At 43.0% G+C, this 22912-nt stretch overlaps 1 protein-coding gene across 3 annotated transcripts in view; it reads left to right on the plus strand.

The window, feature by feature from the left end:
- Positions 1-22912, plus strand: part of ephb3a (eph receptor B3a) — a 37585-nt gene that overhangs the window by 11332 nt on the left and 3341 nt on the right. For 2 of the 3 annotated variants that reach the window (XM_058627028.1, XM_058627038.1), the window contains exons 4-15: positions 845-1517; positions 3450-3605; positions 5942-6277; positions 7607-7731; positions 8613-8772; positions 8989-9097; positions 9365-9417; positions 10320-10442; positions 11156-11403; positions 16474-16689; positions 17971-18120; positions 20042-20235. In XM_058627028.1, coding sequence (XP_058483011.1) covers positions 845-1517; positions 3450-3605; positions 5942-6277; positions 7607-7731; positions 8613-8772; positions 8989-9097; positions 9365-9417; positions 10320-10442; positions 11156-11403; positions 16474-16689; positions 17971-18120; positions 20042-20235 — 2543 coding nt within the window. Of the gene's footprint in view, positions 1-844; positions 1518-3449; positions 3606-5941; positions 6278-7606; positions 7732-8612; positions 8773-8988; positions 9098-9364; positions 9418-10319; positions 10443-11155; positions 11404-16473; positions 16690-17970; positions 18121-20041; positions 20247-22912 lie in introns of all 3 variants that reach the window. The other variant, XM_058627047.1, reaches the window with a different exon arrangement.

Genomic DNA, 22912 nt, shown 5'->3' on the forward strand with positions numbered 1-22912 from the left:
TGTGTTTTAAAGATGCAATAAGCAACATTCTGCTATCTGCAAACAAATATTACATTAGCATTAACTTCTTAAGCAGAGAGTGAAGGTTTTTCTTTCTTTGTTTTGGTAGCCAGTGCAGCATTTGAGCACTGCAGGTAACGCCAGACACTGTGTACATATGCCGGGTTCAAATTAGAGAGAATAAACAAAAACAAATAGTAGATTTTGGTGACTTTCCGTTTTTTGGGATGTTCATGAGGGAAAAACATTAATACTGTGCCACTAGGGGGACTCAGCATCTCCCTAGTCATTATGTCCCCATTTTCTTATAAATCCCTGCTACTGTCTCTTCCTTTGTAACAGTCCAATTAAAACAGGGCTTTAAAATACAGGTAAACACATTAGACTGACCGAAATTGGACTACAAAGTGGGACTAACACAGACAGATAATGCAGGTTCGAGCCAATTTACTATTGCATGTGTAGGTTCAGTTGGACCCAAACTAGCTCTGTGGATGCTCCACAGTTCCTGTCCCTGGGCTTTGACTCCTGGGACGTAATTGAGCCGAATCTGACACGCAGAAGAAGAAAACTGCAAGGAAAAAACGGACTGGGGCATTTTTGGACAGAAGGAGACAAAATAAATGCTCTGTCTGCTTAAAAAATGTAATATTTTTAGTTTAGTAAAATAGACGCTGACACTTTTAGACAATCGAGTGGACGACACACTTGATGAATCAATTCTCCACTAGTGCTTGTAAACTGGGACAAGAACAGTAGTCCAACCTCAGCTCGATATAATATGTGTGTATAAAAACCGTACCAGAGTGTCCGTAACCAGAGTGTCTCTCTGTTGTTTCCACAGTGGGAGGAGGTCAGTGGCTATGACGACTCCATGAGCCCAATCAGAACCTACCAGGTGTGTAACGTCCGACAGCCCAATCAGAACAACTGGCTGAGGACGGACTTTATCCCCCGGCGGGGCGTGCTGCGCGTCTACGTGGAGCTCAAGTTCTCCGTGCGTGACTGCGCCAGCATTCCCAACATCCCCGGCTCCTGCAAAGAGACCTTCAATCTGTTTTACTATGAGTCCGAGGGCGACACAGCGACAGACACCAGCCCTCTGTGGAGGGAGAACCCCTATGTGAAGGTGGATACTATTGCCCCAGATGAGAGCTTCTCTCTGCTCGAGGCGGGCAGGATCAACACCAAAGTGCGCAGCTTTGGCCCTCTCTCAAAGCAAGGCTTCTACCTGGCCTTCCAGGACCTGGGCGCCTGCATGTCTCTCATCTCTGTCAGGGTTTTCTTTAAGAAGTGCTCCACCACCATTGCCAATTTTGCTGTCTTCCCAGAGACTGCCACTGGGGCAGAAGCCACTTCTTTAGTCATCGCTCCAGGCGCCTGTGTGACGAATGCTATGGAGGTGTCCGTCCCTCTCAAGTTGTACTGCAACGGGGATGGCGAGTGGATGGTTCCTGTGGGCTCCTGCACCTGCGTCGCTGGATTCGAACCCTCGTCAGACGGCACCCAGTGCCAGGGTATGTGTGTGCGGAACAGGCATTTGGAACTTTATTTAACCGAGCCTTCTTTATATGCTCAGTGCAAGTCACCTCAGTCTGTGCCCTCTTCTCTGCATTTATTGTGTGGCTCCTGAGGGGGGTGAAGGAGGGTGGAGGAGAGTATGAATTAATGAGGTGTTGCAGCGAGGAGCAGCATACAAATATTGTGAGAGCAGAAGAAGAGGGAAAGAAAGATAGCAGGAAGCCACTGAACAGAAAGCCAGTAGATGTGCGCGAGGAAAATGCAGATAATAGACGTCCAGAGCAGTGAGATATTAAGAGAGATTGTGTGAGTTAAGAGGTGTGAATAGCCAAAGATGGGAGGGAAATAGCAGCACGACAAGAATTAAAGAGGTGGGGGTGACACTGGGAGTCAGAGACAGACAAGCGAAGCCTCTCCTCACCTCAGTGTGAGCAATAGTGTCTCACGTGAGCTCATTCGTTGTCATTCGGCAGCTCAAGGTTAAAGGTTGTCTGATAAAAACCTCTGTAGGGCTTCAGCCAGTGGTTTCAATGAGGAAGTGCAATTTCCTCCGTGGCCTCCTGTTAGTTAATCTACAGATGGCCATGCTCATTAACACCATTCAGACCAACGTGAGCCAACACTGCTACACCAGCATTAATCACTCAGACATTTCATTTCTTACCTCGGCCGCGCCACACGCTCACTCGCTCGCAGCCAAACGCTGCACGCGTCGGAGAAAAGGGGGAAACATTAGTGGATCAAAAACGGCAAAATCATTGCGGCCTCCAAAGAGGTTAATGGATTGGTGCGAGACAGTGGCTTGATTCAGCGCCCTCGCCAAGAAGAAGCAAGGAAAACAAACAAATAAAAGAAAATCACGATGCACTGTGTAATAGAGAACAAATAAATCAGCTGAGAGAGTGTAGAGCCTAAAGGTCTTTGTGAATTATGAGAAGGGGGGAAAAAAGAAACGCACACTTCCATCTTCTTTGTTGTGTCTTTAGAGCTACAGTGTGGGGCCCGGAGCTCTGCTGATTTTCCTAGAAGTGCCATTGTTGGGAATAAGGGTGTAACTTGAGTTCAAAGCGAAAGACCACTTAGCCTAACTAGTTAATCACACTCTCTCCCTCACTGACTGGCTTTTTACGAGGCCTCACGCTGACGGGACAGATGTTTGCCAGAGACCCCACTTTTACACCACCCGGTAGGAATGTGGGAAACAGTAAAACATGGTCCTCTGGAGGCTGATAGATCCAGACCTTTTGCTGCTAATCCCCTTTATCTGAATCCGTCTTTATGTCGAGGCTTATGTTAGTTTATCCTTAAGACGTGATATCAGCAGATCTTCGGTGCGATGCTGTGGAATGCAAATGGCTCGCTCGGACGCGACGTGGAAGGTTGCGCTAACTTTGTGTATTTGTCTAATTACTCTGTGCTAATTTATGTCTCGTCTGATGCCCGTTCATTTGCATTGATTTATTAACTCATTATGGCGCCGCTCTGCATGCATGCGAAGGGTTTGTTTGTATTCAGCGGTGCGGTTTTGGAGAGCTGAGGACTGGACCGACACTGATGGATGGCTTTTGGGTGTATCCCTCCTCTCAGAAGTTCTCCATCCCTGTTTGCCTGACAACACCAATCTCCTGTCAGCAGTCCATCTTCATCGCGCTCCTCCTTTTCCTACCTCTCCAACATGAAACTTAGCCGTCGTCCAGACTGTTTTTGGGGGGAGATTAATGAAATTCAATTATGAATGAACGAATGCAAACGTACAGATAAAACCCTGACGCTCAAGCGTTCACCATTTGTCAGACGTGCAGTTCCTTATCAGGTGCAGTTATTGTGGTATGACAGAAGGGACTCCCACTTGTCTTTTTCGATAAGTAACACAGAATCCTGTCTTTGTTTTTCTCTACTTATTGTTTCTTTCTCCCTATCTCATCCAGCTTGCTTCCCCGGAACATTCAAATCCAAATTTGGGGAGGGAAACTGTACCCCCTGCCCGGCCAACAGTCGCACCAGTGCTCGAGGAGCCAGCATTTGTCCCTGTCAGAACGGTTTCTACCGCGCTGACAGTGATCCTCCTGACTCTACCTGCACCAGTAAGTCATCGTCTACTGCACAAACAAGACAAAGTAAACCTTGTTTGAGGTTGGAGTGTGTTTGGGTGAGTGTGCAGCTGAAGATTTACCTGTTTCTTCCCCCTTTTTTTTTTTATTCATTTAGACATTACACTTGGCATCTTGGTCATAGCTTCGTTATCAAATCCTCCCACACCGCGGAGTGTCTCTGCGAACCGGACTGCGTTGTCACTCAGTGTTAACGCAGCGCGACACCACTGGTTTCCACTTAAATTGCTCATGCTGCTGCATGCACTCTTACTGCAGGCAGACAGAACTCAGAACACACCTGACACCAGGAGATGTAAAAGAAACTATTGTCGGCTGATCGCTGCTGTTGATACCGAATCATTTAAAATAGCAACAGCCAGTTGGAAAACGGGTGTAACGTTCTCCCTCTGATAGCCGTGGAGATTTTTCAGCTGAATTAGATTCAATTTAAAACACTGTTATCTTTCCCCCAAAGGGCCGGGTCACGACAAGTGTGAGAGAAAATTTATTTAGAACTAGAAAAACTAGGAACAATGAAAATGTAGTATAAATAAAAACATAATGATAAAAAAAAGTGCTCTATGTGTAACATTAGAAAAGCGTACTCAGTATTGGATGAGGTGAAAGTGCAAATGCATTCATAAAGTTGCATGAGCAGTGCCCCTCACATGACATGACCTTAATTATCAGATAAATCTACATATATCTTTGGTATTTATTTATTTTATATATAGCCTTTTCCATGTTGGTAAATAAGTATTTCACAATGCACAGGAGTATTATATGTTATAAAAGATGAAAAACGCTGGTGTTTATCCCCTCAAATGTGAGTCTAAGGCGATTTTTATCCTTGTTTGAAATAAACATAACTGAACTAAGTTGTTCGGTTCATTGTTGCAGCGGCTTTGCCAATATTTTAAATGTAAATTGTGTGTGTTTGGGTGAATGTAGTCTGTAGTCTAATCTCGTGTGGCTGAGTGCAACATCCATGCACATTCTGCATGGACAGGCCTGTGATAGAAGCCCCAGCAGTTGTGCTGATGGAGAGGGACATGTGCTGTCTTGACTGCGTAAAATTACCCCCCCGAGGGCTTTTTTCACCATGCTAAATGACACACACACACACACACACACACACACACACACACACACACACACACGGCCCGCAACTGTCTTCCCGCAGATCCTCGTCACAGGAACACTGTGGACTCTGACATTGACCAGTGCTCAAAGACATGCGGGCAGGGACTCAAGCATCACCTCTGAATAAACATGCAAAAACACTCTCTCACACACACACACACACACACACACACACACATAGAAAAACGCGGGCCTGACAGTTCTGTCCCTGAGGTCTGTCAGAGCTTGTGCCAGGCAGTCTGTGCTTTGTGTAAGAAGTGGTCGTGTTGCTCAAGAGAAGCTCAGCCAGTCAATGGCCAGCAGCTTGGACTCAGCGTGTGTTTTAGGTTGGTATCCAATTAGAAGAGCTTCCACTCTGAATTGTGTCTGCCCAATTAGAACGGACAGGGCGAGTGAAGCGCTGCTCCGGGCAAGTGAACCGGCTGAGAAGCTGAAGTCTCCGGCCGGACCCGGCAGTTTCAGCTGACAGACCTTCCCCTCTTCTCACTCCCCCCTCCTCCTCCTCCTCCTCCTCCTCCTCCTCGCTCCCCCATCCCTGCTTTGAGGGAGAGCCTCTCTCTTCTCTCACTGTAATAGGATGAAATGCTGAACCAGTCTTTGTCGCCTCCCTCTGTGGTTATCTCACTTTATCCAGGCTTCAAATACACTTCAGTCAAAATGCAGCACAGGTCATTGAGACGAGGTGGCCTTGGGTTATACTGATACTATAACGTGAATTTCTATCATGAGTGGATTAGCCGAGCTCCACGAGCGCTGAGTGGAGTTATGTGTAGGAAAGGACATGGGCCACAACTGTAGTGCTGCATAGGACTGAGTGTTATACTAAGGAACATTACATAGTAATGAACAGTTGTCAGGGTTTTTTTTTTTCTCCTGCTACTGCATTTATTCATTTAGAACCAGGAAGGTTTTTTTTTCTCCAAGTTGTTATGTTGTCAACACATTTCCATGTTTTGTTAGGGGCATGAAAAACAAATAACACGTTTATTTGTACATATGGTACAGAAAAAAATAAAAGTAAAAAGAGACTTTGGGGCCTCCAGGCAAAAGGGACCTACAGGGGCAGACCAAACTGAACCAAAAACAAGATGGGGGGGGGGTTCCAACAATGGTGCTTGATGCATTCTTAAATAGATATTTTATGAGGGACGACAATGTAAACATGTTTTTTTGCATCTGTGCAGCCATCCCCTCAGCGCCTCGCAACGTTATATCCAGCGTGAACGAGACCTCACTGTCCCTGGAGTGGGAGGAGCCCGAGGACACGGGTGGGAGGAGCGACCTGGTCTATAACGTGGTGTGCAAGAAGTGCCTGCGAGACCGCAGTCCGTGCACGCGCTGCGACGACAACGTGGACATCGCTCCTCGCCGGCTGGGGCTGAGGCTGAGGAAGGTGGTGGTGAGGAACCTGCAGGCTCACACGCGCTACAGCTTCGAGGTGCAGGGTGTCAACGGTGTTTCTGGGAAAAACCCCACGTCACCCAGCTACTCCACAGTCAACATCACCACCAACCAAGCCGGTAAGCAGAAAAACATCTATCAATGACAGTGAGTGTGTCCACAGACCAAGTTAATTCATAGAGCTGCTCCAATCAATACCTGTTACCATCACAATGAATCAGACTGGTTAGTGGACCCTACGTCCAGTCAATGTCCATGAGTGTAATGAGCTCCCAGTGTCCAGAGCAGTGTTAACACCAATATCATTAAAGTCACAGTCAGTGATGTCATCTTTTGCCTCATGTTTGGCTAACTTCCTGTCTGTATGTTCCCCTTCCTCCTCCATATAGACTAGTTCATAGTCAAATTTTTTTTTTTAAACCCAGGTGAACCTACTTAAATGCTAATGGCATACAACGTGTGGGAACCCTGTGTTTTGCTCATCTTTTACCTTGGTCCCTCTCTCACTTGATTATTCAATTGAGCCAAATGAAATGTAAGAGTTCTAAAAATCAAGGTTTTGTGGCTTACAGCTAGACTAATGGCTATGCTCATGGCTGGAATAAATAAATAAATAAATGGAAATGATGCTGTAATTTGCATCGCTGTCAGAAAAAAAGCAGATTAAGGAGAAATTGGCGTGTTCACTCGGGGTCTTACATTCTCACTAATGCTGGTGGAAGTGGAATGCCGATGAAGCACAAACCCAGTGGTAAAAACACTTTTAAATCCAGGTTTTTAATTGTTTTAACCTTCAAAGGTCTGCAGAACACACACTGAGTGGAGAAGAGATTACTGTCAGGAGTCTTTGTTGACACTGACAACATCATGCCTGAATCACTTGTAAGAACACGTGGGTCAGTTAATGCATTCAGCAGCTTTAATTAACACGGTTAAACAAACTCAGCGAGAGCAACAGATGGAAAGAACACTCTCCTTTTCCCGATCAAGTGTAAGAAAGACAGATGACAAGTGAAGTACACGTGATGTGTTCAATGTCAACCAGGAGTCCAGGAGTCACTGACAATGTCACCTTTCAACGTTCGCCACTTAATATTTGCAGCATCATCATCATCAACCAAACTGCTCTGCCCCTTTCACACACTGTGATTACTCTCCCAGTTAACCTGCATTTAATCCACAGCACTGCACTTTATGGACCCAGGACAATGACTCTCGATTGAGTCACTTTCAGGCCTCACAAATCAATAAAGTGCAGAGCGGTGAAGGTGAACCACGTGCTGCTTTTCTTAAACCACTCTGGTTGGAGCATTTTGAATAATAATGATCTCACGGTGATGGTTTGTCTTTAAAAGAGGGAAAATCCTGGCAAACTCGGGAAGTTGAAGTGATGCTGTATTAACTTGCCGACCTTTCCAACGTAGTCTGTACTCCTTCTCTATCTCCAGCTCCGTCAGCGGTGCCCACTGTCCATCTGATGCGCTCAACCTCAGACACACTCAGCCTGTCCTGGTTACCGCCCGAGAAACCCAACGGAGTCATCCTCGACTACGAGATTAGATACCACGAGAGGGTAAGCGCGTAACTTTTTTTTTTTAGCTGTTGCTTTCATGTAGGTCACTGTAACTTATTGACTGTGCAAATCTATTCGTCCCACATTTTTATGGAAAAAATCAGTATGACAATGTGACATGTGTGTGGGCTGTAGAGTCTCGACAACTCAACTGTTGGAGAGTATGGGCCCGTTAGACTCAGCAACTGGTGATGCGATGTGTCATCTGTGGTTTCAGGCATTTTTGCCATATGACAGTGTAAGCGGAGTGTCAGACTGGACAGCTCGGGGAAAAATGGGGGATGACATGGACCTAATCAGAGCCTGGGCTGCAGGCTGAATGCAACACAGTCTAGCAGGTTTTCATAGACTTTAGGGTCTGTTCAGAAATCCACAGAAGACGCCAGGTGTTTTTAACCAAGGCGCTTAGCAATCGAGAACCTGGGCGCTGCCCAAATGACTGAAGTAATTTACACTTTAAACCAAGAAAACAAATCAAAACAAAGACATTGTATTATCAGCACTGCATTTCCCTGAAGGCGGCTTTGCTGCTCGATGGCTTTTGTGTAATAAGGAAAACACTCGCCATGTCTGTGTGTATCCTCTCCACCAGCTGGTTCAGACGCTTTGTCTGGATGATGGAGGTTCTAAACTTATTTCAGAGTGAACAAAGACCAGGTTGACCTGCTTCTCTGGCCCGAATATTAAAAGACACATTGAAAGCACTCCCAAAAAAATGTGTGTGTGTGATGTGGACGGGTCCAGAAGAACAGATTTGTCCGTCACAAATAATAATGTATTTGATGCAGCAAGTGACCAGCACGTTGTTATTTGGAAATGATCACAAAACATTTGACAACTACTGTTTTAACAGTTTTTTTGTTGTGTTTTTTGGACTTCAGGGCCAGGCCATGTCACACACTGTAACAGCTCAACACAGTTCAGCCAAGGTGGAGGGGCTGAGGGCGGCAACACCTTACGTGGTGCAGGTCAGAGCTCGCACCGTTGCTGGATATGGACGCTACAGCAACCCGATGGACTTCAGCACCACCACCCTACACAGTATGAACGCCGTCGCCCCCCTCCCGCATGCTTCACACTCCCTGTTTGGTGATCTAGGATTGCAGTTGTTTTTTTTTAATTAGTTGTCCAGCATAATAGCTTTTACGGCCATCTTAATTAGCAGCCATTACAGATGCCGAGCAGGCCACCGCTACACCTCTCAAGTGGAGTTGTTGGTGTTATTTACTCATTTGTTGTGCGTGTTATTTGGTGCAGGTGACCCTCAGAAGTCAGTGCAGGACCAGCTGCCGCTCATCGTCGGCTCGGCCTCAGCAGGTCTGGTGGTCATTGTTGCCTTGGTGGTTATCGCTGTTGTCTGCCTTAAGTAAGTGTTTGATTTTTTTTATTACTGACAGCCTGTACTACATGTTGCATTTTGTTAGTCGGGCTCTAAACAAAGAGGCTCATTAAATTTTAACATGCTTTCAGAGTGCATATACTTACTCTTTGGCTTCAGAATGGAGGAGAGAGCTCGGAGTTACTCCGTGTGTGAGGTGGTTCTTTGTGAGACATTAATTTGATGTGCTGTACCTGGAAAGGTTCAAGAGTGATTATGTGAATGTGACTTTGTTTATGTGCTGCTTGTTTACAGGAAGCAGCGCAGCGGCTCAGAGCTGGAGTACACCGAGAAACTACAGCAATACAGTATGTTTGTGTGTTCAGCCTGGGAACTGTTGCCTCTGTGGTCATGCCTGTACAATTAACCAACTGATTCAATCAATTATCTAATCACCTGATGGAGGCAGGAAATAATTTGCGTCTTTGCACAGAGGAAGTCCCGAGCAGGCGGCTGAAAAAAAGCAGACACAAGAAGAAAATGGCTGCTAAGCTTATATTACTGCAGCGTTTTCACCTTAAAACTCTCCTCTCTGCTCTCTGCAGTTTGCACTGAGAATAATCCAATGTAATGTTTGCATTTCAAATTCAACAAATCATTATAATCACTTTAAAAGTGTCACATTTTAAGCTGATTTTGATAATGAAAAACTGTCATTGTGGAACATGGGCTAATTCCTATATCATTTAAACTGTAAACTGTAATTTTAGCTTTGTTTTCTGTAAATATAGATACTTCCATTGTGAAACATAGTAAATCAATTCTGCAAAGAGGCTAATATGATACAAAATGAGATGAAAAGATACGATGCATCTCACCACTCTGCAGTCCCTTTGGGACATTTACCTTGAGCGCAGTGTAGCTGCATCCATCGAGAGGGAATTCAGGTGAAAACACAGAGAACACAATTAACACACACAAAAATGCACAATTAAAAATAAATACTGCACTGAAATAATACAATTAGGACTTAGCAGAATATCCATCCATCTATCTTCTACCGCTTTATCCTCCACATGAGGGTCGCAGGAGGCGCTGTGCCAATCTCAGCTGCCATAGGGCGATAGGCGGAGTCACACCCTGGACAGATCGTTAATAGAATATATAATATTCAAATCCGCTCACACCTCTGTGAGCCTGATGTTATCATTACAGTTAAAAAGGTACATGATTGAAACTAACCTTTTCATTTTTTTTTTCCCCCTCTCAGTTTCTCCGGGTGTCAAAGTTTACATCGACCCGTTCACCTATGAAGACCCCAATGACGCCGTCCACGAGTTTGCTAAAGAGATAGACATCTCCTGTGTGAAAATAGAAGAAGTCATTGGTGCAGGTAAACAGCGCTGTTGTTTTTGTGCAATAGGACCGAGAACAATTCAGGTTAATTAATGATTTATTTGAACTGGCATGTGCCATCAAACCCTGGTGTCTCTTGTATGAGAGAGAGTCCTCTCTGGGAGAAATGAGTTAGGATTCAGAGCGTGCATGTGCACTGCAGGTGGCCAGGATTGAAGTGAAAATCTTTTATGTTGCTCTTTCCCCTCTAGTCTGTTTTTTTTTCTTCTCTCTCTCTCCAGCGGCATGTTGTGTCCTAATTTCACCTCAAATGACGGTCTGCTCCTGCTCGTTCAACCTCTCTCCCTTTCTGTCTCTTATTCTTTTATTCTTTCCCTCTTCCCTTGTAAACATTTGTACTCAGACACCAAATGCAAAACCCCCAAGTTCCTCCTCGCTCCTCTGTCTCCTTCCACCGCTCCCAGGTTGCACACTAGATTGCTGCGAGCCACTCCCTCTCTCCCTAACATCCATGACCCCTAATCTCCCATTGTTTCCTCGTTCTTTTTCTAATCCTCTCCCGCCGTTGAGGCTGACCCGGAACTCCTTCAAATCAGCCACTTCACTCCTGAATCCCGAGTAGTAACATTCCCTTTTCCTGCATTTTTCCCTCCACTCCTCCTCCTCCTCTGTCCTTTCCTCACTCAAACCTACTCCCTAATCACCCTCACCCCCTCCGTCCCCCACCCCCCGTTTTGTCTCTAACTCCAGGTGAATTTGGCGAGGTGTGTCGTGGGCGGCTTAAACAGCCCGGTCGCCGGGAGATGGTGGTGGCGATTAAGACGCTGAAAGCTGGCTACACGGAGCGCCAGAGGCGGGACTTCCTGGGCGAGGCCTCCATCATGGGCCAGTTTGACCATCCCAATGTGATCCGGCTGGAAGGCGTCCTGACACGGAGCTGCCCGGTCCTCATCATCACCGAGTTCATGGAGAACGGAGCGCTCGACTCCTTCCTCAGGGTGAGCTTGACGGGACGCCGCAACACCTCACTGACAGGCAAAATGTCTTTCTGCGTGTATCAGGGACACAGACAGTCATTCGCCACACCTCTGGGTTAGCACAATGTTTTCCTCTCTGTAAAACACCCCGGGGCGCTCACTTGCTAAGTGAGAGAGATTAAATATGTAATATAACGCCCGGAGACAGGCATAGAGTCTCTGCTTGACGTGACTGAGTGATTCTGACAGGCTTTCCAATACACAAACTCCTGATGGAACGCTGTCACACTGCCGACCTTTGGGTGGGTTTGCTACAGCGTATTACAGCATCTTTGTACAACTACAGAATGCATTAGTTATCACAGTTCTGGTTCAGACCGCCACCACCTACACAACACCGGGAACAAAGGCTGGATGAGAAATGAGGTGTCACGCGGTACATTTCCAGCTGCGTGGGGGCTTTTACATGTCCTTTACATTCAGTAAAATGGGTTTTCTCGCATGGCTGCACTGTGACGGAGTTCACTCTCTGTAGCCGTTGTGCGGGAGTCAGTGACACAGTGTTGCTTGTGTATTCACTTAATCTTTCAGGGAGATCTTGATTTGTTGCATTAAAAGATTAGAGTTTTTGGGTTGGGCTTTATTTACATGTCTTGATATTGATCAGCTCGCTTTGAAACCTTGTTGTCATATCCTATAATTATATGTTGATGTCACCTCTAAAACACCTCATGCACTCATTGCCTCCTAACATGAGTTTTTAATGACTTGCTGTGACTGCTGTGGAAAAGCTGAGAATGGAAGTTTTTTAATGGAAGTAAATGGGAAATGAGTCTAATACTCACTTGATTTATGGTGTCAGTAAACATTTTAAGGAGTTAATGGTCTCAATCACTTGTGTCAGGTCTTCTTCAAAAGAACATAGTAGGGATGTTCCTATTATTAGAACTTTTTCACTTCCAATACGATACCGATATTGCAGCCTTGAGTATTGGCCGATACCGATATTGATCCGATACGATATCAGAACGAATCATACATACTTTAATTACATATTTTGTAGTGTGGAATGTTAGAATAGGCTTGATAAAGTAATATTACTTAAACAGTAAGAGTAGGTATGAGAAAAACGGACCCATTTATTATTTACCAATGGGTTACATACATTTTAACCTTTAACCCCATTTTAACCTTTAATCGAAGAATATTCGATTTTTTTGCCATGTTAATTTCATACAGTCTATGGTTAATTTAATCAGGAGGAAAGTACCAAGAGCTAATGGGGGTGTTCTTTTAGATCACCCGTGTTTCACAGGTAACGTGTCTTCAGAGAACACCCCCCTTGTTTTCACTATTTTGGATTAGCCCAACCCACACAGGGTGAGTGACTCGTCCCGCAGGTAAACCCAGAGCCCGAGGGCCGGCCCCGCAGACGTACTTAAGTCGGTGTGTGGAGCTTCAGGACACATTTAAAACACAGAAAGCAATTGACATAGCTGGTTTTTGGGGTGTAAATAACAAACGGAGGCTGTTGAAAGTCGACAGGTGGCGCTGGTTTATGAAATTATGTTGTTTTAGCAGCTCGTCTCAGGATGAGCTAGCGTGGTGCTAATGGCTAGCTCGCGCTCGCTGTGCGGCTAAGTAGCCTCTGATTTCAGAGGTTAAAGAAAAATGTTTAAACCTCTGAAATAGCAGTAGCACACACACATACACACACACACACACTGTTGTTGTGATCATGTTGGCTCGACATGCTAACAACACGCAGAGCCCACGTGATCAAAACGGGCGCTGCTCCCATTTAGAGGGTAAAAAAGATGATAAAACATGGCACATAATATAAGTGGACACTACTGCGATTGACTGTGAATTTTTAGTTTCAGAAACTGACGTGGTCGCGGTCAAATTGTGACTCTTGACGCTTGAAGATGGGAGTTTGTTTTGCAAACCAAAGACTACATTTGTTTTAAATAAAATAAAGTCTATGGATAACCGGCCGGCGCTTGTGTTACAGCATAAGAAAATGCAAAGCAACAGAATATCAACGTGTAACACTTCCTCACTACAAGTCAGCAAACTGTGTCTCAGACGAATCGTCCGCTAACATGTGAGTGCAATGTTAGTAATTCTGTTTTGTGGTATTTGTTGCATTTTATACCCGTTATTGCACGCACTAAGCCAAAAAGCTAATATAATTAAAGGGACAAAACAATCTAGTGAACGTTAGAAAACATGTATATCTGATGAACTAAAATATCTGTTTTGTTGAATATCTTTGGGTTTTGGCCTTTGTGATTTGCAAAAAACTAACAAGAAATTGGAGTTTATCCTTGTGGTATCTGTAAATGATATTGATTATCAATTAAATGTCCAAAAAATAACCGATTTATCAGCAGAATTTTGATCATGGATTATTTGCAGATCTTTTTTATGCAACTTTAAAAAGATTTCTCTATTTTCTGACATCATTTACACAACAATGAAAAGATCAGTCTGGACTATCATCAAATACATGACTTTAATGAATGCATCCAACAGTATATGTTTTTGTTTGATCAATTTAAATTGAGGAAATGCTGTCATGTTTTTATTCACAGAACTCAAAATGAAGTGTAACCTCTTGAATATTTAACATCGCTTCCATAAATAGCCTCAACAGACTGTACAGTTCTTACATCAAATGCGGCGTAAGATTCAACAGAAACCTGAATTAATTTTGAGTGTGTGCTTTTACGAAGAATGAGTGAGAGAGCGAGAGATTACACAGAATCTACACTTCATCTTAATGAAGCATTCTCACTGCACTCTACTGTGTTTTTGTGCTACAGCCTCATTTCAGTCTGTAAATTATTGAAATCCCAAATGTTTTGTCCTTAAAAATTGACAACAATCTCTTTTTTTTTGTGCAATTTGTTTAGAGTCAGTATTGCATTTGCTGCTTCCAAAATGCTGAAATGTGTTAATTTGCTTGTTTGCTTGTTTTCCACTAAGTGTCTCTCACCAATTATATTCTCAATTATTCAACTAACAAGTGTAGATGTCACCAAAAAAATATCAAGCTGAAACTAGTAAATATGTTTCTTTTTGAGAAACTCCAAGTGACTTGGGTGGGTGAATTAGTCGTCAGAAAACTGGCAATGAATTCACTTTTTATTCTGCAGTAGACAGCATTTAATGACGAGACATTTAAAAACAAAGAGAAATCCGATGAATTAGTGCTTAAAACAATTAGTTGTCCATCTGACAGAGCAGTCTGAGCTTCTTCCCTCCATCTCACCTACTCCTCTCAGTCAGCTGTCCCACAGATAACACAAAAACTCACCCAGCCTGTGCTGTCCTCACCCCCGACTCCCCCGCCAGTGTCACTCTGCCTGTGACTCAGAGGAACTCTGAGTTCTGCTCTAACAAAGACACGATAGAGTTAACTCGGTCACACAGGCACAAACTGTCCCAGTGTCACACACACACACACACACACATACGGCCGCTCCCTGCAGACATGGACACACGGCATATGCACACGCAGAAACATTACACATATACAGTAATCATGCACACACACACACACTTAAATATGCACACCACCGCAGCTTTGAAGGCCTTCTATGAATCATGACTGTTTATACATCCATCCATCCCAGCTTGTTTTCCCGTCAGATCTCACTGGAGTGTGCAGACTACAAAGCAGTATGTTTATGGGTTTGTCATGACACATCTTGCGCTCCTCGCTTTCTTGTTGTGGAGTCAAAGAAGAGATTGATTGTGTCGAAAATTGCTTTTCCGCCAAATTCTACTTTGTATTTAATATTCTAGTCATGAGAGCAGACCTCATTGCAGTTGCAGCTTTTGTCGCCGATTTGCTGAGTTATTATTTATCAGTATTTACTGTGCGTCGACATTCCATTGATTACTTTTCATCGGGTCGGAGCGCTGATTTATAACGATCAGGGCCGCGTCCCACTGCGGCTCCCTTCATAAATGCGGAGGATTTATCTCTGAAAGTCTAATTTCACGTTTGTTTCATGGTCTTCAGATGTTAACCCTAAGTGGTCCCATGGTACGGATCTGTGCTGCAGGTGCACCCATGGCTAATTGCCGTGGGAATAATACACAACTCCTTACATGGACATCAGGGGGTTTGTGTTTATAGGTCACATATTCAGGCTTTAGAAAATTTCATTTTTTTTTTCATTTGCTTATGTGTTGTTGAGTCAAAGTTATAATTCATTATATATCGCATCTTTAGTAGTGATATAAAGCAGCGATAATTGTGCAGAAGTCACAGAAATTGACTGTTTTTCTTTTCTTTTTTATTCATAAAAATGAGCCAAGTGAACTTTGAACCGTTTCCAAATTTCACAAATTTCAATCCGATTTGCAACATTTTGAGTACTTTTTGCTCAGGTGTGTTTTCAAGTTTGGGGATCAGATTGCCTAGGTTGTGCTGGAAAAAAAGGATATAAGACGCTCTATATTGCACATTCTTATAGTCTCTGTGTAAACTGTACTTTTTAACATAGTGATGGAAAAAAGTAGCCGAAATGCTCGGTGTTCAAAAAGTGCAAATCATGGAGGAAATAGGCTTCGAGTAAAACACTATTCTAAGTCTCAGGCTGGGCTTTAAATTTAATAAGCAAAAAAAAAAGATGCAAACAAAAGATGAAAATAACAGCCTGTACCTACAACGAGTCTGTTGGAGAATGAAAAAATACCTGCCCTGGTCTGGTTCTCATTTTTAATGTTGCTGCTCCGTGTGTGTGTGTGTGTGTGTGTGTGTGTGTGTATGTGTGTATGTGTTGATATTGAGCCATAATGGCTTTAGTATGATAGTAAAAAGTATAATTAATCAGCTAATTGAACAGCATGTGTGAAAAGGTCAGCTGTCAGTGACTGTCAGTAGCAGCCGTGAAGCATGATGACAGATGTCATGTTTATGTTGCCTCAGTGACTGATTGGCTCTCTGGCACAGTCCCCTTGTCTTTATCTCCCACACTCTGTCCTGTCGTCTATTCCTCCATATTTCAACACACATCAGGTTTTTTTCCCCCCCTTCTCTGTCACTGATATTCTTCCCTCTGACTGTTTCTGTAGCTAAATGACGGGCGCTTCACGATGACACAGCTGGTGGGGATGTTGCGTGGCATCGCCGCGGGGATGAAGTACCTGTCTGACATGAACTACGTTCACCGAGACCTCGCTGCCCGGAACATCCTGGTCAACAGCAACTTGGTCTGCAAGGTCTCCGACTTTGGCCTGTCACGCTTTCTAGATGATACTTCAGCTGATCCTACTTACACAAGCTCCCTGGTCAGTATTCTGTGTGTGTTCTTGTGTTTGCGGCTTTGTGAGGAACAAAAAGTATATTAAGGATACAGAGTGGGGACATTTTGGCTGCTTCTCACATCTTTAAAGGGCCTTTTTGGGAGTTAAGACCTGGTTTTAGGGTCAAGCTCAGATTTGTGTTTGGGTAAGGGTAAGGGTAAGGGTTAGGGTTAGGCACTTAGTTGTGATGGTTAAGGTTAGGTTAAGGGGCTGCATTATCTCTGAGTGTCCTCACTGTGAATGAAGCACAAACATGTGTGTGTTTCTCTGTCTCTATATATATATTTGTAAGGACATAAATATAATTTTGAGGACATTTTGGTCGGTCCATGCAAATTTACAGGGCTTTTTGAGTGTTAAAGCTATGTTATAAACTTAGGGCAATTAGGTAACATGGTTAAAGTTATGGGTAAGGACACTTAAGCACAGTGACAACATGGTCATTTTATTTTATGGAGGTAATATCGTGGTAATACTATCTCGTTCCTTATGCAGTTTCCTGCTTAGTAATGACACTGGTGATAAGGAGATAAAACAGTAACCACATGTCATTGTCAAAGTAATGTCCAGGTCCTAGGTTGATAATGAGGATTTATTTTAATGTAAAGCTGTACTGTAGTAAAAAGGTGGTATTACCATAGTATTACACTATTACTGTTTTTCTGTGCTGTGATGTAAATGTTTGTGTTTCTCTAACCTTTTTTTGTTTTGTCTTTAAAAAGACAGAAATAAACTTCAGGACTAGTAGTCACCATGGCAACCAAAGATTGGTCTTAATGAGTTACTGATTAAGGTTAGAGGTTAGATGTGAATTGCGGTTCGATTAAGGTTAGATAGTTAAAGTTAGGGATAAGGTTTAGGTTTGGCTGTCCACATTATAAAATCCAATGCAGTGTCCTACTTACAATAGTGTGTGTGTGTGTGTTTGTGTGTGTGTGTGTGTGTGTGTGTGTGTGTGTGCGTGTGCGTGCGCGTGCGTGTGTGAGTGTGGGTGCTGCTCTCCTGTGGTTACTGTGTGTGTGTTTAATTGTGCTTGCTAATGTGATCCCCATCACTTGATCACACATATGCGTATGGTCGTGCCGTACAGTATGTGTGACTGCTCGTGTGTGCCAACATTTGCATAAACATGATGCGGGACTGAGTGTGAATTTTGCATTAGCCTGTGTTCTCTCTGTCTCCGTGTGTTGTTGTTAACTGATTGCAGTGTCTCCTGTGGTGCCTCTCTCTCTCTCTCTCTCTGTCTCTCGCTGTCTCTGTGAGCAGGGAGGGAAGATTCCCATTCGGTGGACGGCACCGGAGGCCATCGCCTTCAGGAAGTTCACCTCTGCCAGTGACGTGTGGAGTTACGGCATCGTCATGTGGGAGGTGGTGTCCTACGGTGAAAGGCCATACTGGGACATGAGCAACCAGGATGTGAGTTTGTGTTGCTGTACCATGTTGCGAATGCATATCAATGGGAAAAAAAAAAATGCACATGGAGTTGTGTGTTTAAGTTTCTCTGAGCTGTTGTGGATTTGATTTCCAGCGTGACATGCTGGACCTGGGCCTGCTCTGCGGTCTTTATCTCCTCATTGCAGATGCTGGTGCAGCCGTGTGTCCGTGTTCTAGTTTTTTTACCACTTTATTTGCAGGCCCGGCTTGCCCACCCTCAACAAATCCATACTGCAAATCCTCCCCACTCACAGACACACAAAGGCATATTCAGAAAGAGGCTCTTTTTCGTGGGTGTTGTTACCTGTAGTCTATCTGCACGGCACAGACATTCTAACTACAGCAGCGAGAGCAAGAAAGAAAAAAGAAATCTTTTGGTTCCTCCTTTCTGAACAAAAACGTGTGCACCTCCGCTTTATTCTCTGAGGAATATCTGCTCTGTATTGTGCTTCAGAAAGAGAGTTGTAACGCTGATAGCAATAAAGCATAAAGGAGTCGAAATGAAAAATGCCAGTAATGTATGTATAACTTTCATAACAAAAGCCACATGCAGTAATGAAAGCATCAAAGTAGAAACCCTCTATTGTTCCCAACAGCCTTTGTGCCACAGTCATCGCTCAATAAGCAACAGAGTCAACAAATGTGAGGTATAAACAGTGGTACTTGTTCGACATGAAAATCAAAGGACAAGCAGCAGGAGGAGAAAGAAGAGCGCTGCAGAAATGTTCCCAAATGGCATTTTTTTATTGTTGTGGGGAGTTAAAAACCCATACAGTTTTAATAGAGGAAAATGCAGTTGCTAGGCAAAATCAAATCAATGAGCGAATGTTTTCATCCCCCACTTATTGTCTGGGCCATCAATCACGCCAGTGTTGAAGTGACAACTGTGAGAATACTGTTTTTGTACGTTTTTGTAAAGGAAGACATAATATGCTAAGTGGGGATTATTCCTCCGCTGCATTAACAAAGGCTAAACAGAGTGAGTAATAATACAAATCACCAGGCAGAGCTTCGGTGCTGAGTTGAAGAAGCGCCACATGAAATTTGATTACATTTCTCTGTGCAATATATTCGCGGTCAATATAAATGCGAAAGGAAATGTGGAAATTTAATCTTCATTTTATTCACATTTCTGGCCACGCAGTGTTGTTTTTCCACGCACTGAAACATTATTGAAATTAATGACATAGATTGGTTTAAGGTTGTATGGACATTCTTGGTGAAGCGAGGATGAATTTTCATGACGACTGTGACCTTAAGAACATAATACACAGGGCTAATGACAGTATCATTAGCTACTTAGATTTAACTGTTAACATTGTCCTTGTAAGCATGTTAGCACTTGGAGACTTAATGTCAAGTTATATGGGAGTTATTTGGAGTAATAGATTTATTTTGCATCGTAAATACATTTTTTTATTGTGTTTTATTATATATATGTATTTATTAACAGTTTTATTTAACTGTTATATCGTTCCATATGACCACAGGCACTTTTATTTTGAAATTCTGTGAAATAGTTTAATTGCAATGATGCCATTTTAAGCTCATATTGCTCACCCCTACTGAAAAGTTGACCAGGCGTGATGTCGGAATAATCAGAAAAAAACAATCTATCATTGGAAACAAATAACTAATACACAGTGTCATGTACACATTTCTTAAAGTTTAGACCTGACCTTCTTGAATTGTAAATGTGCAATTTTCATGTAATTATAAGCTAACATATAATGTTTAATATTAGAGTTGTAATGATTAGTTACTGTTTTTCATTTATTCGCTGTAACCCTGGTTACAAGTCAAGTAAAGCAACAATTTATTTGTCACATTTTCCCCCACTCTGACTCCTGACCCTCTGCAGTTCAGCGCGGCCTCACGTGACTTGTGATTTCCTGTCTCTCAGGTGATGACAGCAGTAGAGCAGGACTACCGCCTGCCTCCGCCCATGGACTGTCCCATGGTGTTGCATCAGCTGATGCTGGAGTGCTGGATGAAGGAGAGAAACCTGAGGCCTAAATTCTCCCGTATCGTCAGCACCCTGGACAAGCTGCTGCGCAACGCCGCCAGCCTCAAGGTGGTGACCAGCAACACCTCAGGGTGAGTCCACGGTGCGCGACCAGTTCGTACATGTTTGGCCATTCAGTCCCACTTTTGCACTCTGGCTGTACAATGTCCTCATTTTTCTCAGTTTCATGTTGAATATTTGTGACTCTTATGTGGTTTTATGAGGATGGTCGATCAGTGAATGGTCCGCGTTGGTTCCTTGTTATTTATCCTGTGAAGCTCTTTTAGTTGCATTGAGTTGTATGAAAGCTGCTATTTAAATGAAGTCTGATGGATCGATTGAACTAATACACCCAGTCTATTCAAATGGCGGCCCGTTATAACTAGAGAGAAACTTTTCACTGTCACTCAAAGATAAAAAGAAAGACATAAATTCCTGCAGTAGCACTGACCATGAACGCAACACTCTAGCCTGATAGGTTTGATAGAATTGAAAGTTTGACATGACATTTGTTCATATTATTATTTTGGACCTTTTTTGATTTTATGCACTAACACTTTGAGGTGTGCGAAGGACAGATTTGACCAAAATATTGACTATATCACTAGTTATTTTTTTATTTTTATAAATTGAATTTGAATTTGTCATCGCCTCCTGCTACTGGCGGCGGAAAACGTCTGGCCCCGCTTAATATTTTGGTTTGAAAATGTATTTGTTTGTAATTGTAACTGTAATACACCATTCGTACAGGTCAAAAGATTAAATGGCTTTGTGACTGGTGGCTTTAATCTGCATTCACTCTCTGGTGCACGTGGGTTTTTATCGGCGTCAATCAGAACTATTGGAAACCAAGACCCTGGTGAACACAACTTGTTTGTGATGACGTGACTTTTCACACCCCAATGTGGCTCAACTCTTGGTTATGTGAATGGCGTTAATTGCCTTTTTGTTCACCCAGGTTTGAAATTTGTAGGTTCCGCATATTTGAGTGTGTAAGTCAGTTTCAAACTCAGCTGCCTCTTCTCTCTCTCGCTCTCTCGCTCCTCTCTGTGGGCGAGCTTGCTGAGTTGTTGGGAAAGTTAGAGGAATTGATTGAAGCACCCCCTCCTTCCTGAATTCCAACATTGGAAAGATGTGGGTGGAGGGGGAGGCTGCTCAACCAACTGACAAGCACCTTGTTTGAAGCGCACCGACACCCTAATCCCTCACTTAGAGGCAGCAGTAGTTGTTACTTTCCTTAAATAAAGAAAGATTCAAGTCATGGATGATCCTTCAGCTTTGTTCTCAAACTGCCTTTCATAGCTAGAGGTGAATGGAGAGAAGCAGATGGAAATAATATGTTTTTTTGAAAACGTCTTATACTTCACTTCTTTTTAGAGCAAAGCACTTTCTTTTGCCACCATTGCATTTTCTTTTATTGCAAAATGTATCATCTTTTTCAGGTGAAGTTTTCTTCTGAATTTATTTACAGTTTACTCTGAGTAGCTGCAGCAAACTAAATCCCGAGGCTACGTAGAGAAGGTCGACCCTAACGTAACTGTGCACCTGCAGTTTAGCGCGGCGTCTCACCCCACTGGGGTTTCTCAGTTTGCAGCAGCAGCCAGAAGCCACGGTGAAAAGTAGAAATGTGGCAGTATTTGGAAACACGTTTTCAGGTAGTAAATGATTAAATCTGCAATGTTACAGCTTTTTATTCTGTCAATCTCTGAACTCATCTGCACGACAGAGGATTAGGGAAAAAATGTAATCTTTCGGGTACAAGTCATAATTTTGCAAGAATAAAGTTTATTTTTTATCATTGTCTAATGTATTATTATTAAATAGCATTAGCACACAGACGTAACCAGCGTTATCCATGAACACTACCAGCCATTCCTCCAAAAGAGATGAATACCTCCAAGTCTGTGTGATTCTTTCTTCCAAACAAACTCAGTTTCTTTCCCAATCTTTTCTAAGTTCTGATGCTAAAGATAATGTGGTGCTGATGTGACAAAAATATGAAGTATTTCAAGTAAAAGTATTTGTAAATCCCAAATCAAAATGAAATGCTCCATGTTCCTCATCTTGACGCAGGTCGCTTATTAATTATATTAATATGACAACTTTATTCTCCAAAGATTACAACTTTATTCACACATTACAACTATATTCTCAAAAGATTACAACTTTATTCTAACAATATTACAACTTTATTCTCAAAAGATTACGACTTTATTCTCAAAAGATTACGCCTTTATTCTCAAAAGATTACGACTTTATTCTCATAATATTATGACTTTATTCTCGAAAGATTAAAAAAAATTATCTTAAATTTGGCCCTAATACTCCGTCGTTCATCTGCTATATTTTCCGGCAACAAATTAGGTTCTGGTGCAACAGATATTATGTTGGGGTTTCCAGTGTGGACAAGTCTTCTGTTTTCCATTTGCCATATAATTTTTACAGTCCAATGAATGAAGTGAGAATGGAGTTCCGGCCATGTGTGTATGTGACTGCAAAACGGATCAATTTCTGTCAATGTGTTTTCCGCCTCTTTTCCTTTCAGTATGGGCAATTTATCTGTGGCCAACCAAAACCTGCTCAAATGTGATTAATCAAACTATAAATAATGTTCCTGGCACCATATCTTGTCCAAGTCTCTACATATTCACATGGAGAATTTGTTTAGAGAGATTATGGTTGTGTTGAATTAAAAACGTTGAGGTCCTGCATTTGCCATATAGGCACAATTTGCTGTTGAGGTGTTTCTACAATGACAGCAAGCAGAAA

Source organism: Solea solea, chromosome 1 (genome assembly GCF_958295425.1).
Source record: "Solea solea chromosome 1, fSolSol10.1, whole genome shotgun sequence".
Lineage (NCBI taxonomy): Eukaryota > Metazoa > Chordata > Actinopteri > Pleuronectiformes > Soleidae > Solea > Solea solea.